The sequence below is a fragment of the Pongo abelii genome, chromosome 2 (assembly GCF_028885655.2).
Source record: "Pongo abelii isolate AG06213 chromosome 2, NHGRI_mPonAbe1-v2.0_pri, whole genome shotgun sequence".
NCBI classification, from domain to species: Eukaryota; Metazoa; Chordata; class Mammalia; order Primates; family Hominidae; genus Pongo; species Pongo abelii.
In genome coordinates, this window is record NC_085928.1 from 116,832,387 (window position 1) to 116,852,751 (window position 20,365).

Below are 20,365 nucleotides of genomic sequence, written 5' to 3' on the forward strand. Positions count from 1 at the left end.
CAATTTTACTTAACATAGAAACTGGGAATAACCTAAATACAGAATAAGAGGAATTTTTAAGGTAAATCCACAGTATATCCATATGGTAGAATATTATGCAATCTCCAAGCTAAAAAGAAAAACATGGTAAAGGGGGAGCAAAGCAAGATACAGGAGGCTAGTGAGTTTATAAAATATTAAGACTAAGTCCTATATACTGACAGAGTAGGGTCAGCTCTGAGCTTTCTAGCAGCCAATAAAGAGAATGAAGCCTAGTCAGTCACATGGTAAAAACAAGCCAAAATTCTCAGGCAAAGGGATAGCTATTTCTAAGTCTGGAAATAGCTTAAATGAGGCTGGAAAGAAATTTCTTGCATGGGTCCTGAGTGAGAGAAATCTGTGTAATGTAATGACCCAGTTGCCAACTACATCTTTTCAGTTACTGCAGAGACGAGTTCCACAGGTCAAATCCCCAAGGAAGCCCCTCTCCCCAACCTACAATCCCACCCTGCACAGGGAGATGGCATCACAGAATGGCATCACAGATGCGATTCTGTAAAAGATACTCTGTGTGTGGCCAGCGATACTTGAACCCTACAGATACTTGGTTCTCTCTTGACTGGGCTTAATCCAGCGGTAATTTTTAGAATATAGAAAGTGGATGGAAAGCACACCCCTCCTGCAGTCCTTCATTGCTTTTGTGGCCTCCCTCAACCCTGGAGCTCCTAAAAGCTACGAAGCAGCAGGGAATCTGAGATGACTTCTTAGAAAGTTTTGGAGTGCCTCTACTGTTGGTGGCTCTGAGCATTTCAGCTGTCCCCTAAGCTGGGCAGGCTTGGCACAAACCTGTCAACACTACTGAGCCCACAGAATATGTGCCTGAACAAACACCGTTGACCTGCTCAATGTATGCCCAGTGCTCATCGGTGGGCAGAGTGAAGGTTTTCCACAGAAAGTAATTTTGGTTCCATTTTAACATAAATAACAAGGCACCCCCCTTCAATGCTGTAAATATTAAAAAGCTGCAAGCAGTCCCAGCTGAACAGCTATCAACAGTTAGAGCAACACTGGGTAGAGCAGAGTCAACTTTTGTCCACTTGTTCCCCCTTGTTGTCTGCGGGGAAGCCTGTTCCACTTCCTCTGAGAGGTGGGACACTCAGGGTGATTATGGGTAGGGGAGAATACCAGCACTGTACCTTTGAGTCATGCTATATAAACTTCACTTCATTCAAATTAATCTACTCTAAAAAAACTCACTCAGTTTGTGGAAATAATTTAACTACCTCAATTCACTGAAATATGTTAGGAAGGCCAGGGGCGGTGGGTCACACCTGTAATCGCAGCACTTTGGGAGGCTGAGGCAGGCGGATCACTTGAGGTCAGGATTTTGAGACCAGCCTGGCCAACATGGCAAAACCCTGTCTCTACCGAAAAATACAAAAATTAGCCAGCTGCACACCTGTAGTTCCAGCTACTCGGGAGGCTGAGGTGGGAGGATAACTTGAACTCAGGAGGTGGAGGTTGCAGTGAGCCGAGATTGTGGCACTGCACTCCAGCCTGGGTGACAGAGCGAGACTTGTCTCAAAAAATAAATAAATGAATAATCCAAAGCACAGGCCAAAGCAGTGACCCTCTACTAGAAACATCAAGTACATCATACATAATAACTAACACGACAAGCAGTGATCTGCCCTTACTTTCACAACTACTGACCTAAAACTGAAACTCTCTAGAACATGTGTGTGCTGGAGACAGCAACTGTATCATCTCCAGGAAGGGGCCAGATGTAAAACCATAGGGAGAGGATTCCACAAGAGAGAAAGGATGGGAGACTATGTAAATACAGACACTTCTCTGGCACTCTGTGGGCATTTACGGCTGCTTCTTTGGCTATATCAACATGTTTTCTAAGTCCAGGAAGAAAAAAGTTCTAATCATTCTAAATGATAGTCCACAGAAAGGATTAGTGCTTGTAGAATCATTGCCTATTCCAGGCTATAATGAAAGTCAGCAAGCGCACCAGATGGAACAACTGCTCTTTACATGGATGCCCTCCTTACCTTCTGCCACATGTTGATGAAGAAGAGCTCCCGTGAAACATTAAAGGACACGTTGGCATCATAGGCATCATCCCCGAGGTTGGAGATAGAGATGTTTAGGGAGATGTTCTTCACAGCCCCCAAAGCTAGATACAGGGTTTTCTCATCCATACTGTAATGAAAAATAGACAGCAATGAATGCCCTGAGGCCTACACTAATATAACATGAGGCACAAGGGGTAGTTGAAGGTGGGGGGCAGAAACCGAGATCAGAACTACAAGTTCCAGGAGCCCCATTAACTAGCCATGTGTCCTTGGGCAATCAGTTAGCTCTAGGGCCTCAGCTTCCTCATGTAAAGCACAGGGTTCTACCTTGCCTAACTCACTAGACTGTTTAGAGGCTCACATGAAATCTTGTACATCAAACTTCAAAAACTATAAGGCACTTAACAACCTAAGCATGGGATTCATTTGTACATGAATTCATGCGGCTATTTTTGAGTGCCTACCACGTGCCAGCCACTACTCTGTGCTAGGGAAGTAGCAGCAAAGAAAACAGAGTCCTGGTAGCTTCAGGGAGAGAGAAAACACACACAGAAAGAAGCAAATATGTGTGTCAGATTGTGGTAAGAGCTGTGGAGAAAACTTACAAAGGGTAATGAAGATAGAATGTGCCAGACTTGCAAGGGAGGTGGGGTGCAATTTACAATAAGGTGATCAGGGAAGCCTCACTTGATGAGGTGACTTCTCAGTACAAACCCGAAGAAAGAAGGGGAGCAAGAAACACGGTATGTGGGGACTAGCAAAGGAGAAGTCCTGAGGTGGGTGTGTGCCTGGCACGTGCAGGTAACAGCAAGGAGGTCAGTGCAGCTGGAGAGGAGTGATAAAGAGAGCAGGAAGGATTGAGCTCAGAGGGACCAAGGGAGTTGGGGCAGCAGATCCCACAGGGCCTTGAGGGCCAGCATGGGGACCTTGGTTTGACCCTTGGAAGCCCCTTCAGGGCTCTGAGCAGAGGAGCAGCGTGATGACGTTCGTGTTTAAAGGAGGCTCGCACTGGCTATGATGTGAACGGTCTGTGGCGTGGCCAGGAGAGGAACAGGAGGCCTGGGTAGGAGGCTCCTGTGACAATCCAGGTGTGAGAAGATGAACGTGAAGGCCAGGGTGATGGCAGCTGAGGGGGTGAGAAGGGGTCATATTCTGGACACATTTCAAAGGTCATGCCAACAGATTTTTCTCATGGACTGGATGAAGGGTGTTAGGAAAAGAGGAGTCAAGGACTGCTCCAAGGATTTTGGATTCAACTAGAAGAGAAAAGTTGTATTTATTGAGATGGGAAAGACTGGGTTGAGAAGGTTCAGCAGAGAAAATCCAAATGCCTATTGGATTTTAAAGGAGATATTGAGGCAGGTGGATGCATGAGTCTGGAGTTGAAGAAGGGGTCTGGGCTAGGATACATTTGGGACGGACTAGAAACGATCACTAGGAAATGAATATAGATAGACATGAGGACTCACATTTAGGAGTTGAAGATGAGGAGGTGTCAGCCAACAAGACTGAAAAAGCATGGCTAGGGAAGGAAGAGGAAAATCGAGAGAGGAGGCATCCACATGGTCACAGAAGACAGTCTCAAGAAAGGAAGGATCAATTTTGTCCAATATGGCAGACAGGCCAGAACAATGGGAATAATTAGAACTGGCCATTGGAATCAGCCTTCTGGAGGTCTCTGTTGACCTTGATAAGAACTGCTGAAGTGGCATGATGGGAGGAAAGCCTGACTGGAGAGAGTTTCAGAGACGCAGGAGGAGAACAAATGGAAGCAATGAGGACAGACAACTATTTGGAGTAGTTTTTCTGTAAAGGAGAACAGAGAAATTGGATGGTAGCTGGTGGGGGAAGTGGGCTCCAGGGAATTTTTTGGCTCTTTTTTATTAAGATGGGAATTATCATAGCATATTTGCATGCTAATGGGAATGATCCATTAGAGATGGAACAATTAATGAAAACATGACAGGCGACAATTGCTAGGTCTGATGAACGACTGTTCTCGCCCAGCTGGAGGTGAGCTGAAGATGCATTAGTAGATGGGTGGTAGGAACATGCGGGAATTCCTCTGTGATTGCTTCTATTTTGCAGTGAAATAGAAGTAGGGGTGAAAGACTGGGAGTTGGAGGACAAAGAGGTGAACGTCTGAGGGGTGAGGAGATGGAGGGAAATGGGGGCCCAGGACAGGGGTGAGTGAACGGGGCGAGGATGAGAACGGTGATAAGGCTGAGGCTGAAGATGGCAAAGATGAACATGCATGAGAGACTGATGATTATTATGTGATGTGACCTTTGAACAAAATAAATCCATGTGAGTGGCCAGTTTTAATTGGATAACCAGTTAATGGAAGATGTAATTAAGGATATACGGGTTTGTATAATGAACAGTTGTTATTTTTGGCCACTCAGCATCCTGACATCCTCATGTTTTGGGGGAATCTCAAGATAGGTGGGAGGGGCACATCAGCAGAAAGGGAGCAGACCCTCTCTTTCCTCTCTTCTTGATCACTAGGGTGTGGGCACTTGCCTAAGTGAAATCATGTGATCTAAGGGTGATCAAGTGGCAGTGATGTGAGAACAGATGCTCCCACCCAGGGCTACAAATTTTGAGGGTTGTGCAGAGACACCAGGGATCATCTGAAGTAGCTACAGAGGAGTAAAGAGCCCAGAGGTGGAACCCTGGGCTAAGCCTTGCCTCCTCTGTTTCCTGCCTGTGTTGGTTCCCCAGCCTTCTTGCCTATGCTCTGAACCACCCCACATCCTTTTAATAAATTCCTTTTCTGCTTAAATTAACCAGTATACGTTTTTGTTGTTTGCAACCATTAATACAGCTAATATACCATGCAAAAGAAGAGAACTCTTCAAAATCTCCATAGGCGAAAATACTTTGAAATACTAATTTCTGGGGGGTGGAATCCTCATTACCCATCTGTGAAGAGAGGACCTCATTCTCCTGCATGTCTGGCACATCAACAAGAATAACATGTGCAATGAAAAATATGATGGCCTTGCTTTGGAAGCACGGGCTCTGAGGATCCAAACAAGATGTGAAAAATCAACTTAAGAATTGCAAATTCTTGAATGGCCTCCAATAAATTAAGACCCTGATCTCAAGCTATTGTGGCAATTATTTATTATTGTTGGCCATTTTAATCTTAAACAGTGGATAGGTTATTTCTGTTCTTCTGTTTGCTTTTGGAAGATTAAAAGAATAAACCTCAGGCTTGAGTTATGAGAGAGCACTAACCTAGCTTTATCTTGAGAAGGAAGTGGACAGGCATTCATAAGTAGTCCTGACATCAGACAGTGTCCAAGGTTTCCATGGAATATTTGGCAGGGAGACAGTATAGATGAGCCCAGGACCATGGAGGAGGGGCTGCCTCCTCATTCCTGTTTAGTTGTTCATGTGATCAGCTTCCTTTCCTTATATGTAAAGGGCAAGGGATCAGGCCAGGGACATCTGAACTTCTGCCAATCCCCAAACCTTGGGCCTCTGTCACTTAATCACACAGCAAAGTCATTCCTGGGATTTCAAAGTCAAGTGATTCAAACATGGCTCTGTGATTAAGGGAAGCAGCCAGGCAACTTCCAGGGCAGAATGTGAACTCAGATTTTTTTAGAGGAGCCTCAAAGCTGGGGTTTCATTCCTTCTCCAAAGCTAAAAAAGTCTTTGACTAAAACAGCACATCTCTGCTTCCAAAGTTATTTTTAGAAATGAAATGAAAATGTGATGTGCCAGCATGATATTGGGTGTTGTCAAATATGTCATCCTTCTGAAACCTCACAACACTGAGAAAGGGTCTTCATATTAGGCCCATATTAGAGAGATGAGGAAATTGAGATGAAGAGAGAGAAGATGCTGTGCTGGTATGAGAACCCAGCAACTCCTATCCCTTCAAAACTCATTCCTCTCCACCACAGCCCACATTCTCCAGCCCCCTGACTATCATGTCTCCAGGGGATCCTTCCTGATCTCCCTGCCTAGGTGAAATAAATCCTCCCATTATGAGCCCCCCGCTCCCCCATGTGCCCCATCAACCCTTCATGGCACTTATCGAAGTTGTGGTTATGCATTTGTTTGTGGGGCTATTTGGTTAAGGACTGTCTATCCCCCACTAGAATCTAAACATCGGGGGCAGGACCCTTCTCTGGCTTTGCTTATCGTTGAACTCCTAGTGACAGAGTAGTGCCTGGCACAAAATTTCTCAGGCAATAAAATTCCTTGAATATCAGAAAGATTCTTCTTCAATAAATAACCAAGCACCGTGGAATGTTCAGCATAAAAACCCCGTGCCTGATTGTTTTCATCTTTCAGCAGGACTGTGAGAGAGGCTGGTCTCTCCTAGCAAGTGTTCAGTGAACACTTGAATGAATGAACATCCATGACATCCCCACAACAGATCATCAGCTCCCCCTTCACATTTTACAGATGAAGAAGTTGAGCCCCAGAAAGGGGAACCCACCCAACTGAGGTCACCCAGCCATGCAGGGTCTGAGCTGCAACTAGCAACACACCTCCTTTGGCATGAAGGTTGTCCCAGCCATGGCTCTAATATCAACTCCATCTCAGTCAGGAAGGACTTTGGCAAGAAAGTTCACTAACACCTGAAAGGAACAGGACTCCACAAAGACCAACCTCTCTGACAGTCCTGCTGAAATAGTAAAACGATCAAGCATAGAGTTTTTGTGCTAAACGTTCCAGGGGTGCTTATTTATTGAGGAACAGTGTTTCTAATCTTCAAGAAATTTTATTCCCCGAGAAATTTCCCCATTTATTTTAATTTGCTTGTGCAGTCTTTTAAGTGGGTTATATTACTTTGTACATGGATCGCTTTGCTGTGCTTTTGTATGAAAATCATTATTAGTAGTCAACATAAGATACAAAGTGTACTGCTTCTATAAAGCTTATCTTACAGCATATATATAGCCTGCTGAAAATATATTGCTCATTTGTTATTAAAAATCCTACCCAAGTATATCTTATAGCAGCTGGCTTTTTTTGACTGCATTATTGGGTTTGTACTCAAGTTTAGCACCAATTCATTCACTATACTCAATGGCAGATGTTACTGATGACATCTTGGCAGCTGTGTCAAGCCAGAAAATCTCTGTAGAACTTGTTCTCTGCCCTCATTCATCACTGTACATTAGGATTACCATTCAAAGTTTCTTGTTGGGTAAATGCAATACATTTCCATATCAACCACATATGCTGAATCACTAAGGCAACTAAAGCAAAAATTTCCCCTTCTATCCGGATAATTTTTTGGATGATGCTTAATAATTTTCTATTGGATCATTTAGATTTTCCTTAAGTCTTAGACATAAAAACCTTGACCTTTTCTTTTGCTGCCATCATAAATCTAGCCTGAGTAAAGGCTAGCACAAGTGTTAATCAAATGCATTCAACTGTATTTGCATTTAAAAAATTCTCATTATACTATCATTATTATTATTGGTATTGTATCTACCAATCACAACTATATTTGACAATGATGACTAGGATAATAGTATAGGGCAGCCAAGTCTGTCCATCCATCCATCCTTCACTGCTTCCTTCTCTTATTTCTCTTAGTCGTTTATCTATCTGTTACTTTTTAAAAACTATTTTTTCCCACTTCGTGACTATTAGGATGGCAACTATCAAAAAAACAGAAGACAAGAATTGTCAAGAATGTGGAGAAATTGAAACCCTTGTGCACTCTTGGTAGGAATGTAAAATCAAGCGGCCGCTTGGAAAACAATATGAACATTTCTCAAAATAATTAAACATAGAATTGTCATATAACCCAAAAATTATACTTTTGGATATATTACCCAATGAATTGAAAGCAGGAACTCAAAGAAACATCTGTTCCCCCATGTTCATAGCAGCACTATTCACAGTAGCCAAGGGTAGACACAACCCAAAGAGTCCATGGACAGACAAGTGGATAAACCAGATGTACTACACATACAATCCCCAGTTTTCTCAATCATGGAAATCATACCAAAAAGGACATTGTGAAGCAGATTGTATTCTTCCTAGGAGCAATATCATAACTAGGGGCAGCATGCCCTCAGTAAGGATTCAGCTTCCAAAAAAAATCGCAGATACTCTCAACAACGTATCATAAAATCAATGATGCAAATCATACATGTAAATAGCTCCTGCAATGTGAAATCACAAACAATGCTTCCCATTCTTAACAAGGGCAGACATCATAAAATCAGACATGGAATTTGACAGCTGGAAGGGGGCCCATTTGGGTCACCATTTTGCAGATAAAGGCAGACAGTTAAATGACTTCCCCAAGGCCACTCAGCAGACAAGGGCAGAGCTCTAACTCCTGGTCCAGTGCTCCTTTGCCTTTCCCATTGCTCCTAAAGCATATAAAAATGCAACTAAATAGTATACAATGTACATGAAACATACTTGGCTATAAGATTATAAATAAAATTGTGTTTATTTCCTTAGCATTTAGAATATTTTAGAATACTGGGAGAACATTTAGAACATAAGGTGTCATCTCTTTACAAATGCTACTGAGGTGCTTAATTTTTCTCTTGACAATTTTCTTTGAAATTTGTGGAGGCATTTGAGATGACTCTAGATGTCTTTAGCCACTCTCATGGGCAACCTTCTTTCTGGGTACTTTGTTGACAACTATCAAAGCTTTTCAATTTTCAGAGTTTAAAATTACAAACATGAGTAAACCATAAAACCAAAATTGCTTATCTGTTGTCTTTCTATGAGAGATATGAGCACAAAATACCAAATAAATTTATTATAACATGAAGAATTAAGAGACGGTGTTAATTAAGCTACAGGGAATAAGTGAGGACTATCAGGCACCTCCTGAATGCATGCTGGTAAATGAATTACCCAGGAAATAAACCATGAAGTTGATAATAAGACCTGCCAAAGGAACAGGTGAAGATCAAGGGGCAAGAGAAACTCAGGGGAAAGAAATCACTGTTGACTGAAGTTATTACATGAAGCTTCCAGAGACAGGTAGCAATTGAGCCACATCTGAAAGAATGATCCTAAAACTCACTTGCTTGTAAAATGCTCTGCCTATTGATGGGCAGAAAAACAGGGAGTACATTCCAGCCAGAGAGAAAAATAAACATGATCAGAGGATGAAGGTGCGCAGAAATAACATGGAAAGGGGCAGGAGAAGGACATTCGTAGCAGAAAGATCAGCGAGAGGCAAGTAGATATGTGTAGGGCACGTCCAGATTCCCTTCGATCTTGAAGACAAAGATTTGATGTTGATCTTCTAGGCCAGTGAATTTAACCAAGTTTTCTTGAGTGACCAACTTAAGATATATTATTGCAAGTAATTTGACAATAATAAAACACCAAAGTGAAGATATTAAAAAATGTAGTCAGCTATAAGTGGTTCCACCTGGGGTCTTATCACTGGGTAACCTGCACAGACTGCAGTTCTATCTAGTCAGTATCCCCATCTCTTTGTCAGAGGGCTTTCCTCTGCCCGCCAGGAAAGTGCCTAAGAATTAAGCCTCTGACATGCTCTGCAGCAACCCTCAATGACTGATGGGAACTGGTGTATAATTACCCCAGCTCCCTTGCCTATTGAGTGGGACAACTCTGAAGTTCATGTTCTAGACCAGTGCTGCCCCATATGGTTGCTACAGATAACACATGGCATTTGAGCGTTTAAAATGTGGCTGGTCTGAATTAAGTTTATTTTTTATTTTTTATTTTTAGCATTTTTTTAATATTTTATTTTTTATTTTTATTTTTTGTTATTTTATTTTTCATCACTTTTATTATTTTATTTTAATTTTATTATTATCTTCTTTTTTCAAATTTCTACTTTTTTTTTCTTTATACTTTATGTTTTACGGTGCGCAATGTGCAGGTTAGTAACATATGCATACATGTGCCATGCTGGTGCACTGCACCCACTAACTCATCATTTAGCATTAGGTATATCTCCCAATGCTATCCCTCCACCCTCCCACCACCCCACAACAGTCCACAGAGTGTGATGATCCCCTTCCTGTGTCCATGTGTTCTCACTGTTCAATTCCCACCTGTGAGTGAGAATATGTGGTGTTTGGTTTTTTGTTCTTGCGATAGTTTACTGAGAATGATGGTTTCCAATTTCATCCATGTCCCTACAAAGGACATGAACTCATCATTTTTTATGGCTGCATAGTATTCCATGGTGTATATGTGCCACATTTTCTTAATCCAGTCTATCATTGTTGGACATTTGGGTTGGTTCCAAGTCTTTGCTATTGTGAATAATGCCGCACTAAACATATGTGTGCATGTGTCTTTATAGCAGCATGATTTAGAGTCCTTTGGGTATATGCCCAGTAATGGGATGGCTGGGTCAAATGGAATTTCTAGTTCTAGATCCCTGAGGAATCTCCACACTGACTTCCACAAGGGTTGAACTAGTTTACAGTCCCACCAACAGTGTGTAAAAGTGTTCCTATTTCTCCACATCCTCTCCAGCACCTGTTGTTTCCTGACTTTTTAATGATTGCCATTCTAACTGGTGTGAGATGGTATCTCATTGTGGTTTTGATTTGCATTTCTCTGATGGCCAGTGATGGTGAGCATTTTTTCATGTGTTTTTTGGCTGCATACATGTCTTCTTTTGAGAAGTGTCTGTTCATGTCCTTCGCCCACTTTTTGATGGGGTTGTTTGTTTTTTTCTTGTAAATTTGCTTGAGTTCATTGTAGATTCTAGATATTAGCCCTTTGTCAGATGAGTAGGTTGCGAAAATTTTCTCCCATTTTGTAGGTTGCCTGTTCACTCTGATGGTAGTTTCTTTTGCTGTGCAGAAGCTCTTTAATTTAATTAGATCCCATTTGTCAATTTTGGCTTTTGTTGCCATTGCTTTTGGTGTTTTAGACATGAAGTCCTTGCCCATGCCTATGTCCTGAATGGTAATGCCTAGGTTTTCTTCTAGGGTTTTTATGGTTTTAGGTCTAACATTTAAGTCTTTAATCCATCTTGAATTAATTTTTGTATAAGGTGTAAGGAAGGGATCCAGTTTCAGCTTTCTACATATGGCTAGCCAGTTTTCCCAGCACCATTTATTAAATAGGGAATCCTTTCCCCATTGCTTGTTTTTCTCAGGTTTGTCAAAGATCAGATAGTTGTAGATATGTGGTGTTATTTCTGAGGGCTCTGTTCTGTTCTATTGATCTATATCTCTGTTTTGGTACCAGTACCATGCTGTTTTGGTTACTGTAGCCTTGTAGTATAGTTTGAAGTCAGGTAGTGTGATGCCTCCAGCTTTGTTCTTTTGGCTTAGGATTGACTTGGCGATGCGGGCTCTTTTTTGGTTCCATATGAACTTTAAAGTAGTTTTTTCCAATTCTGTGAAGAAAGTCATTGGTAGCTTGATGGGGATGGCATTGAATCTGTAAATTACCTTGGGCAGTATGGCCATTTTCACGATATTGATTCTTCCTACCCATGAGCATGGAATGTTCTTCCATTTGTTCGTATCCTCTTTTATTTCCTTGAGCAGTGGTTTGTAGTTCTCCTTGAAGAGGTCCTTCACATCCCTTGTAAGTTGTATTCCTAGGTATTTTATTCTCTTTGAAGCAATTGTGAATGGGAGTTCACTCATGATTTGGCTCTCTGTTTGTCTGTTGTTGGTGTATAAGAATGCTTGTGATTTTTGCACATTGATTTTGTATCCTGAGACTTCGCTGAAGTTGCTTATCAGCTTAAGGAGATTTTGTGCTGAGATGATGGGGTTTTCTAGATATACAATCATGTCGTCTGCAAACACGGACAATTTGACTTCCTCTTTTCCTAATTGAATACCCTTTATTTCCTTCTCCTGCCTAATTGCCCTGGCCAGAACTTCCAACACTATGTTGAATAGGAGTGGTGAGAGAGGGCATCCCTGTCTTGTGCGTTTTCAAAGGGAATGCTTCCAATTTTTGCCCATTCAGTATGATATTGGCTGTGAGTCTGTCATAGATAGCTCTTATTATTTTGAGATACATCCCATCAATACCTAATTTATTGAGAGTTTTTAGGATGAAGGGTTGTTGAATTTTGTCAAAGGCCTTTTCTGCATCTATTGAGATAATCATGTGGTTTTTGTCTTTGGTTCTGTTTATATGCTGGATTACATTTATTGATTTGCGTATATTGAACCAGCCTTGCATCCCAGGGATGAAGCCCACTTGATCATGGTGGATAAGCTTTTTGATGTGCTGCTGGATTCCGCTTGCCAGTATTTTATTGAGGATTTTTGCATCAATGTTCATCAAGGATATTGGTCTAAAATTCTCTTTTTTTGTTGTGGCTCTGCCCGGCTTTGGTATCAGGATGATGCTGGCCTCATAAAATGAGTTAGGGAGGATTCCCTCTTTTTCTATTGATTGGAATAGTTTCAGAAGGAATGGTACCAGTTCCTCCTTGTACCTCTGGTAGAATTCGGCTGTGAATCCATCTGGTCCTGGACTTTTTTTGGTTGGTAAGCTATTGATTATTGCCACAATTTCAGCTCCTGTTATTGGTCTATTCAGAGATTCAACTTCTTCCTGGTTTAGTCTTGGGAGGCTGAATGTGTTGAGGAATTTATCCATTTCTTCTAGATTTTCTAGTTTATTTGCGTAGAGGTGTTTGTAGTATTCTCTGATGGTAGTTTGTATTTCTGTGGGATCGGTGGTGATATCCCTTTTATCATTTTTCATTGCATCTATTTGATTCTTCTCTCTTTTTTTCTTTATTAATCTTGCTAGCGGTCTATCAATTTTGTTGATCCTTTCAAAAAACCAGCTCCTGGATTCATTAATTTTTTGAAGGGTTTTTGTGTCTCTGTTTCCTTCAGTTCTGCTCTGATTTTAGTTATTTCTTGCCTTCTGCTAGCTTTTGAATGTGTTTGCTCTTGCTTTTCTAGTTCTTTTAATCGTGATGTTAGGGTGTCAATTTTGGATCTTTCCTGCTTTCTCTTGTGGGCATTTAGTGCTATAAATTTCCCTCTACATACTGCTTTAAATGCATCCCAGAGATTCTGGTATGTTGTGTCTTGGTTCCCGTTGGTTTCAAAGAACATCTTTATTTCTGCCTTCATTTCGTTATGTACCCAGTAGTCACTCAGGAGCAGGTTGTTCAGTTTCCATGTAGTTGAGCGGTTTTGAGTGAGATTCTTAATCCTGAGTTCTAGCTTGATTGCACTGTGATCTGAGAGATAGTTTGTTATAATTTCTGTTCTTTTACATTTACTGAGGTGAGCTTTACTTCCAAGTATGTGGTCAATTTTGGAAGAGGTGTGGTGGGTGCTGAAAAAAATGTATATTCTGTTGATTTGGGGTGGAGAGTTCTGTAGATGTCTATTAGGTCCGCTTGGTGCAGAGCTGAGTTCAATTCCTGGGTATCCTTGTTGACTTTCTGTCTCGTTGATCTGTCTAATGTTGACAGTGGGGTGTGAAAGTCTCCCATTATTAATGTGTGGGACTCTAAGTCTCTTTGTAGGTCACTCAGGACTTGCTTTATGAATCTGGGTGCTCCTGTATTGGGTGCATATATATTTAGGATAGTTAGCTCTTCTTGTTGAATTGATCCCTTTACCATTATGTAAAATGGCCTTCTTTGTCTCTTTTGATCTTTGTTGGTTTAAAGTCTGGTTTATCAGAGACTAGGATTGCAACCCCTGCCTTTTTTTGTTTTCCATTTGCTTGGTAGATCTTCCTCCATCCTTTTATTTTGAGCCTATGTGTGTCTCTGCACATGAGACGGGTTTCCTGAATACAGCACACTGATGGGTCTTGACTCTTTATCCAATTTGCCAGTCTGTGTCTTTTAATTGGAGCATTTAGTCCATTTACATTTAAAGTTAATATTGTTATGTGTGAATTTGATCCTGTCATTATGATGTTAGGTGGTTATTTTGCTCGCTCATTAGTTGATGCAGTCTCTTCCTAGTCTCGATGGTCTTTACATTTTGGCATGATTTTGCAGCGGGTGGTACCGGTTGTGCCTTTCCATCTTTAGCGCTTCCTCCAGGAGCTCTTTTAGGGCAGGCCTGGTGGTGACAAAATCTCTCAGCATTTGCTTGTCTGTAAAGTATTTTATTTCTCCTTCACTTATGAAGCTTAGTTTGGCTGGATATGAAATTCCAGGTTGAAAATTCTTTTCTTTAAGAATGTTGAATATTGGCCCCCACTCTCTTCTGGCTTGTAGGGTTTCTGCCAAGAGATCCACTGTTAGTCTGATGAGCTTCTCTTTGAGGGTAACCCGACGTTTCTCTCTGGCTGCCCTTAACATTTTTTCCTTCATTTCAACTTTGGTGAATCTGACAATTATGTGTCTTGGAGTTGCTCTTCTCAAGGAGTATCTTTGTGGCGTTCTCTGTATTTCCTGAATCTGAATGTTGGCCTGCCTTGCTAGATTGGGGAAGTTCTCCTGGATAATATCCTGCAGAGTGTTTTCCAGTTTGGTTTCATTCTCCCCGTCACTTTCAGGTACACCAATCAGATGTAGATTTGGTCTTTTCACATAGTCCCACATTTCTTGGAGGCTTTGCTCGTTTCTTTTTATTCTTTTTTCTCTGAACTTCCCTTCTCGCTTCATTTCATTCATTTCATCTTCCATTGCTGATACCCTTTCTTCCATTTGATCGCATCGGCTCCTGAGGCTTCTGCATTCTTCACGTAGTTCTCGAGCCTTGGTTTTCAGCTCCATCAGCTCCTTTAAGCACTTCTCTGTATTGGTTATTCTAGTTATACATTCTTCTAAATTTTTTTCAAAGTTTTCAACTTCTTTGCCTTTGGTTTGATCCTCCCGTAGCTCAGAGTAATTTGATCGTCTGAAGCCTTCTTCTCTCAGCTCGTCAAAGTCATTCTCCGTCCAGCTTTGATCTGTTGCTGGTGAGGAACTGCGTTCCTTTGGAGGAGGAGAGGCACTCTGCTTTTTAGAGTTTCCAGTTTTTCTGCTCTGTTTTTTCCCCATCTTTGTGGTTTTATCTACTTTTGGTCTTTGATGATGGTGATGTACAGATGGGTTTTTGGTGTGGATGTCCTTTCTGTTTGTTAGTTTTCCTTCTAACAGACAGGACCCTCAGCTGCAGGTCTGTTGGAGTACCCGGGCCGGCCGTGTGAGCTGTCAGTCTGCCCCTGCTGGGGGGTGCCTCCCAGTTAGGCTGCTTGGGGGTCAGGGGTTAGGGACCCACTTGAGGAGGCAGTCTGCCTGTTCTCAGATCTCCAGCTGCGTGCTGGGAGAACCACTGCTCTCTTCAAAGCTGTCAGACAGGGACATTTAAGTCTGCAGAGGTTACTGCTGTCTTTTTGTTTGTCTGTGCGGTGCCCCCAGAGGTGGAGCCTACAGAGGCAGGCAGGCCTCCTTGAGCTGTGGTGGGCTCCACCCAGTTGGAGCTTCCCAGCTGCTTTGTTTACCTAAGCAAGCCTTGGCAATGGTGGGCGCCCCTCCCCCAGCCTCGCTGCCGCCTTGCAGTTTGATCTCAGACTGCTGTGCTAGCAATCAGCGAGACTCCGTGGGCGTAGGACCCTCTGAGCCAGGTGCGGGATACAATCTCCTGATGCGCAGTTTTTTAAGCCCGTCGGAAAAGCGCAATATTCGGGTGGGAGTGACCCGATTTTCCAGGTGCCGTCTGTCACCCCTTTCTTTGACTAGGAAAGGGAACTCCCTGACCCCTTGCGCTTCCCGAGTGAGGCAATGCCTCGCCCTTCTTCGGCTCGCGCAGGGTGCGCGCACCCACTGACCTGCGCCCACTGTCTGGCACTCCCTAGTGAGGTGAACCCGGTACCTCAGATGGAAATGCAGAAATCACCTATCTTCTGCGTGGCTCATGCTGGGAGCTGTAGACTGGAGCTGTTACTATTCGGCCATCTTGGCTCCTCCGGTCTGAATTAAGTTTAAAATACACATGAGTTTTCAAAGACAGCAGACACTCAAAGATGTAAAAATCTCCACAGTTGTTTTAATATTGATTACATGCTCAAATAATTACTTTTGGGATATACTGCATTAAATTTGTTTCACCAGTTTTACTTTATTTACGATATAATATGGTTGATTTGTGATAAATCTTTAAGGATACATACTTGCTTATGTTACTGCTTGTGAAGTAGAGGTCCAGGGGAAATAAATTTGGGTAAAAATGAAAGTAAATAGTTTTTGGCCGGGCGTGATGACTCACGCCTGTAATCCTAGCACTTTGGGAGGCCGAGGTGGGTGGATCATGAGATCAAGAGATTGAGACCATCCTGGCCAACATGGTGAAACCCCATCTCTACTAAAAATACAAAAATTAGCTGAGTGTGGTGGTGCACACCTGTAGTCCCAGCTACTTGGGAGGCTGAGGCAGGAGAATGGCTGGAACCCGGAAGGCGGAGATTGCAGTGAGCTGAGATAGCACCACTGCACTCCAGTCTGGCGAAAGAGCAAGACTCCGTCTCAAAAAAAAAAGTAGTTTTTAAAAATTGATCATATTTAGCTCCTACAACCTACTTGCTTATAAAATGCTTTAGTGAATATTGTGAAATGCTGAAAAAAAAAAAAGCATAACATATGTGTGCTTTTCTTTCTCAAGTAATTTTGAGTTTCACCAAAATCTGATGTCCAAAGTTGTATGTTGTGCAAATGAGCCTCATTCATTACCTGTGATGTGGTGGGAAAAAAAAGTAGCAAGTCACACAGATCTAGGTAATAAAGAATGTCAGTGCAGGCTCCCCCAGATGCAGAGCTGGAGACAGGTTTGAAAGCAAGTTGTTTATTCCAGAGGTGGTTCCATAAAACATCAGTAGGGAAGGGGTAGAGTGAGACACAGAAGGACAGGCAACCAGCAAAGGCAGCAACATCAAGCCAGTCAGCTCCCTGAGCACCTGGAACTTAATCTTGCTGGGGAGCTCTGGGAAACTGTGCAACACATGAGCAGAACAGAGTTATCCCATTTGTGGGATGAGGGAATATTTACGTGCCCACTCTAGTCAGTCATTGGTTGAGGGCTACTGCAAAGGCGCGGGGGCTGCACATCTACTCCCAGTACCTCTGGCAAGATACTTGGTAGGCAGAAAAGGCAAAGAGATATAGTTACTGGTAGCTGCATACCAGCATAGCACATAAATATAAAAGGGATGCAGCCAGCACTGATCATTCCTGCTACAGGATCCTATGTCAGCTTTCTGAATAGGAGAATGGTCCAGTGAGTGAGGCCTGTCACTGGCAGGAGACCAGATCAGTTAATCTGAATACCTCTGAATTACAGGGGCCCAAGCTCCTTCTGGAAAGGACCCAAGGCTCTGGAGAAACCCTACCCAACCGTTGGGATCCACATTCTGTTCACTTTCCTCCTTGCGTAACTGTCACAAGGAGACATCCCAGGTGCCATAGTCTCAATTTCTACCGATGTGGTTCAAGTCCCAGGCCTCACAGTCCTGCCAAATGTGGGTGTGGGTGACCAAAGACATCCCTGGCCCCAGACTGACCATCAGTGGGTTGCACCAGGGGAGCTGTACCAGTTCTCTATGACTGGCAACTGTTCTTAAAGGTAGGTGCACTCATGCTGCGCAGGTTCTTAACTATTTTGAACATTGCCCCTGCCATAAACTGGTACAACCTAAAGGAAACACACAAGATACCACCCTTGTTGAATCTGAGGGGTGTATATTTCTGAGTTTCCCCAGTGTAATTCACTTTGGGTAGACTCGCTAGGGACCAATTCAAGAAGATATACATGTCAGCAAGCACAAGTTCCTGAGCCTCTGTCTACAGGGCTTGCACTCCTGTAAGAGGCTGCTCTCAGCTTCCCCACCTAGGAAGGCAGCTGCTATTGTATCTCCAAGGTACAACAGCATTCATGCTATTCTGTCCCAGAATGTTGGTATGGTGTTTACTCCTCAGCCTCTGCTCACCTCTACGGGCTGGGAGCTTTTACAGTCAAGTCTACTGCCACATCTGAGAAGTATTCCAAAGTCCCCTGGATTTGTCACAGAAGAATTTGCATTCAAAGTGCCAGTCTGGGGGCCTCTCCTTCATGATACAGGTAACTGTTCTTTAATAATCTATGCCAAACAATATAAAAGCCCATTCTCAAAACCACAACATTTCTATGTCTCTTAAGAATAATGCCGCCAACATCAGCCTTTAGTGGTACGATGCCAGGGTAAATGCCTTCATGAAATCTGTAAACAAACAGTATTATGAAGACTAAGGCCATGTCCTGGAAAGAAAATTATAAAAAATATCTCTGTAATGGAGCTAGAAAAATACCCTCATTTCATGAATATGTATTATGAGATCAAAATTTAGAGACTCATGGATTTTCAAAGCTTCGAGGGATCTCAGAATCCATTACAGACCAACCTCCTCCCCATTTCGCAAAGACATTGAGGACTAAATAAGGTAGACAACTTAATAACTTATTTAGTAACTAGTGGCAGTAGCAGGATTCAAACCCACTGTGTATTAGTCAGAGTCCAGACAGGAAAGCAGAACCCATGCCTGGTAGTTCATAGAAGGGATTAAAATGGGGAACCAGGTACAAAGGTGTGAGAAGAACCAGAAGAGCAAACAAGGTAAGATGAGGAAAAGCTGAGATCAGAAGCAACTGCTGACACCCTTAGAGTTGGAGGGATTGAGGGAGGAGGTCTTGTGATTGTGACTGGGACTGGGACTGCCGAGAGGAAGCTAAGATGGCGGAGAAGTAGCTACTGCCAGAGATGCTGCTTACAGTGAGTGGAGTTGAGGAGAAACACCCTGACTTTTCTCCTCCCTTTCTCCAATCTCACACCAGTGATGCCACTGGCTGAACTTCACAAGAAGCTTATCTGCAAGGGAGTCTGGAAAATGTTTTTTTGAGTCCCACAGGGGAAAGGTGGGGAATGGATTGATGTGTCATGTTTTCAGATTCTCAGTCCATTACTCTCAGCTTGGAATAGGTTGTAGTTGGAGTTCACTGTCATGTGTGAGAACTCTGGACAAGGAAAGCCTGAAGTGCAACGAGGTACTAAAATGGAGTCGGTTTTCATGCAATGAAAGCTCCGAGATTTCTCTTTCCTACAGAGATAGGAAACTGTTTTTGCCTTGCTGTCCCATTTTAGTTAGTGACTGCCTGTTGTTTTCGATTCCTGCAGATTTCATTGAAATATCGAATTATTTAGAATATGAATATCAATTTTCACTGCTGTGAAAATCATTAAAATTTCCTGATTTAGAAGACTCTAGAGATTGTGGCAAATATTTAGGGATTTATTTTACTAACCAAGAAAGGTATTGCTCTATTTTTTGTTGTAAAAAAAAAATCACCAAGAAATACTAAAAAAGAATATTGTACCAAAAAAGGTTCAATTCTAAATATATTAGAGAAACAAAATCTAATTTTATCTTATATTTTAATCTATTCTAGAATAATACAAATTGTTATTTCTGTCCAACTACTAGTCTTGTCCTGTGGTTATCCTGCAACTTGCCCCAGATAAACATAGGTAATCCCCTGTGGTTTACAGCCTCAGCCCTAAACTACCTGCTCTAGCCCATTGGATGCTCCTCATCCCAACCAGCTCAACATCCCCTATGACACGCTTCCTTCTGTTCAAAGCTTACCACCTTATCTGACCCTGGCCTCCTTCTCAGGTGTGCCTATCCCGCCTGCATTAGCCTGTTCTCATACTGCTAATAAAGATATACTTGAGACTGGGTAATTTATAAAGGAAAGAGGTTTAATTGACTCACAGTTCCACATGGCTGGGGAGGCCTCACAACCATGGCGGAAGGTGAATGAGAAACAAAGTCACGTCTTACATGGTGGCAGGCAAGAGAGTGTGTGCAGGGGAACTCCCCTTTATAAAACCATCAGATCTCATGAGACTTATTCACTATCACAAGAACAACACAGGAAAGACCTGCCCCCATGATTTATTTACCTCCCACTGGGTTCCTCCCACAATATGTGGGAATTATGGGAGCTGCAATTCAAGACGAGATTTAGGTGGGAACACAGCCAAACCATATCACTGCCCTACCTCGGCACCACTCAGCTTCTCCTCCAGCAGTCCTGCCCTAGTTTCTCTAGATACACAACCCAGTAGTCTGGCCCAGCTCCAGCTGAACCCTGGGTTGATACCCTTACACAGCTTGTCCCAGACTTCCACTAGCATCTATCTGGACACTTGTCTGCATTCAAATACACTTGAAAAAAATCCAAACAGCAACATTAATTAAGTTCTGCTTTTCTTTTAAATCCATAACTGTATGTGGCTTTATATTCATATTTATATATTCAAATACTGCATAAACAAATAATATTAAACAGAACATTCTATATGTATGTGTACATGTTCTAACTTCCTCTGGGAGT

The 20,365-nt window shown here is 42.4% G+C and overlaps 1 protein-coding gene across 2 annotated transcripts in view; it reads right to left on the reverse strand.

Moving 5' to 3' along the window:
* ITGA9 (integrin subunit alpha 9) overlaps nucleotides 1-20,365 on the reverse strand; it is a 387,085-nt gene that overhangs the window by 144,156 nt on the left and 222,564 nt on the right. For both annotated transcript variants that reach the window (XM_024245138.3, XM_054552331.2), the window contains exon 18: nucleotides 2,040-2,190. In XM_024245138.3, the coding sequence (XP_024100906.3) occupies nucleotides 2,040-2,190 (151 nt within the window). The remainder of the gene's footprint in view (nucleotides 1-2,039; nucleotides 2,191-20,365) is intronic.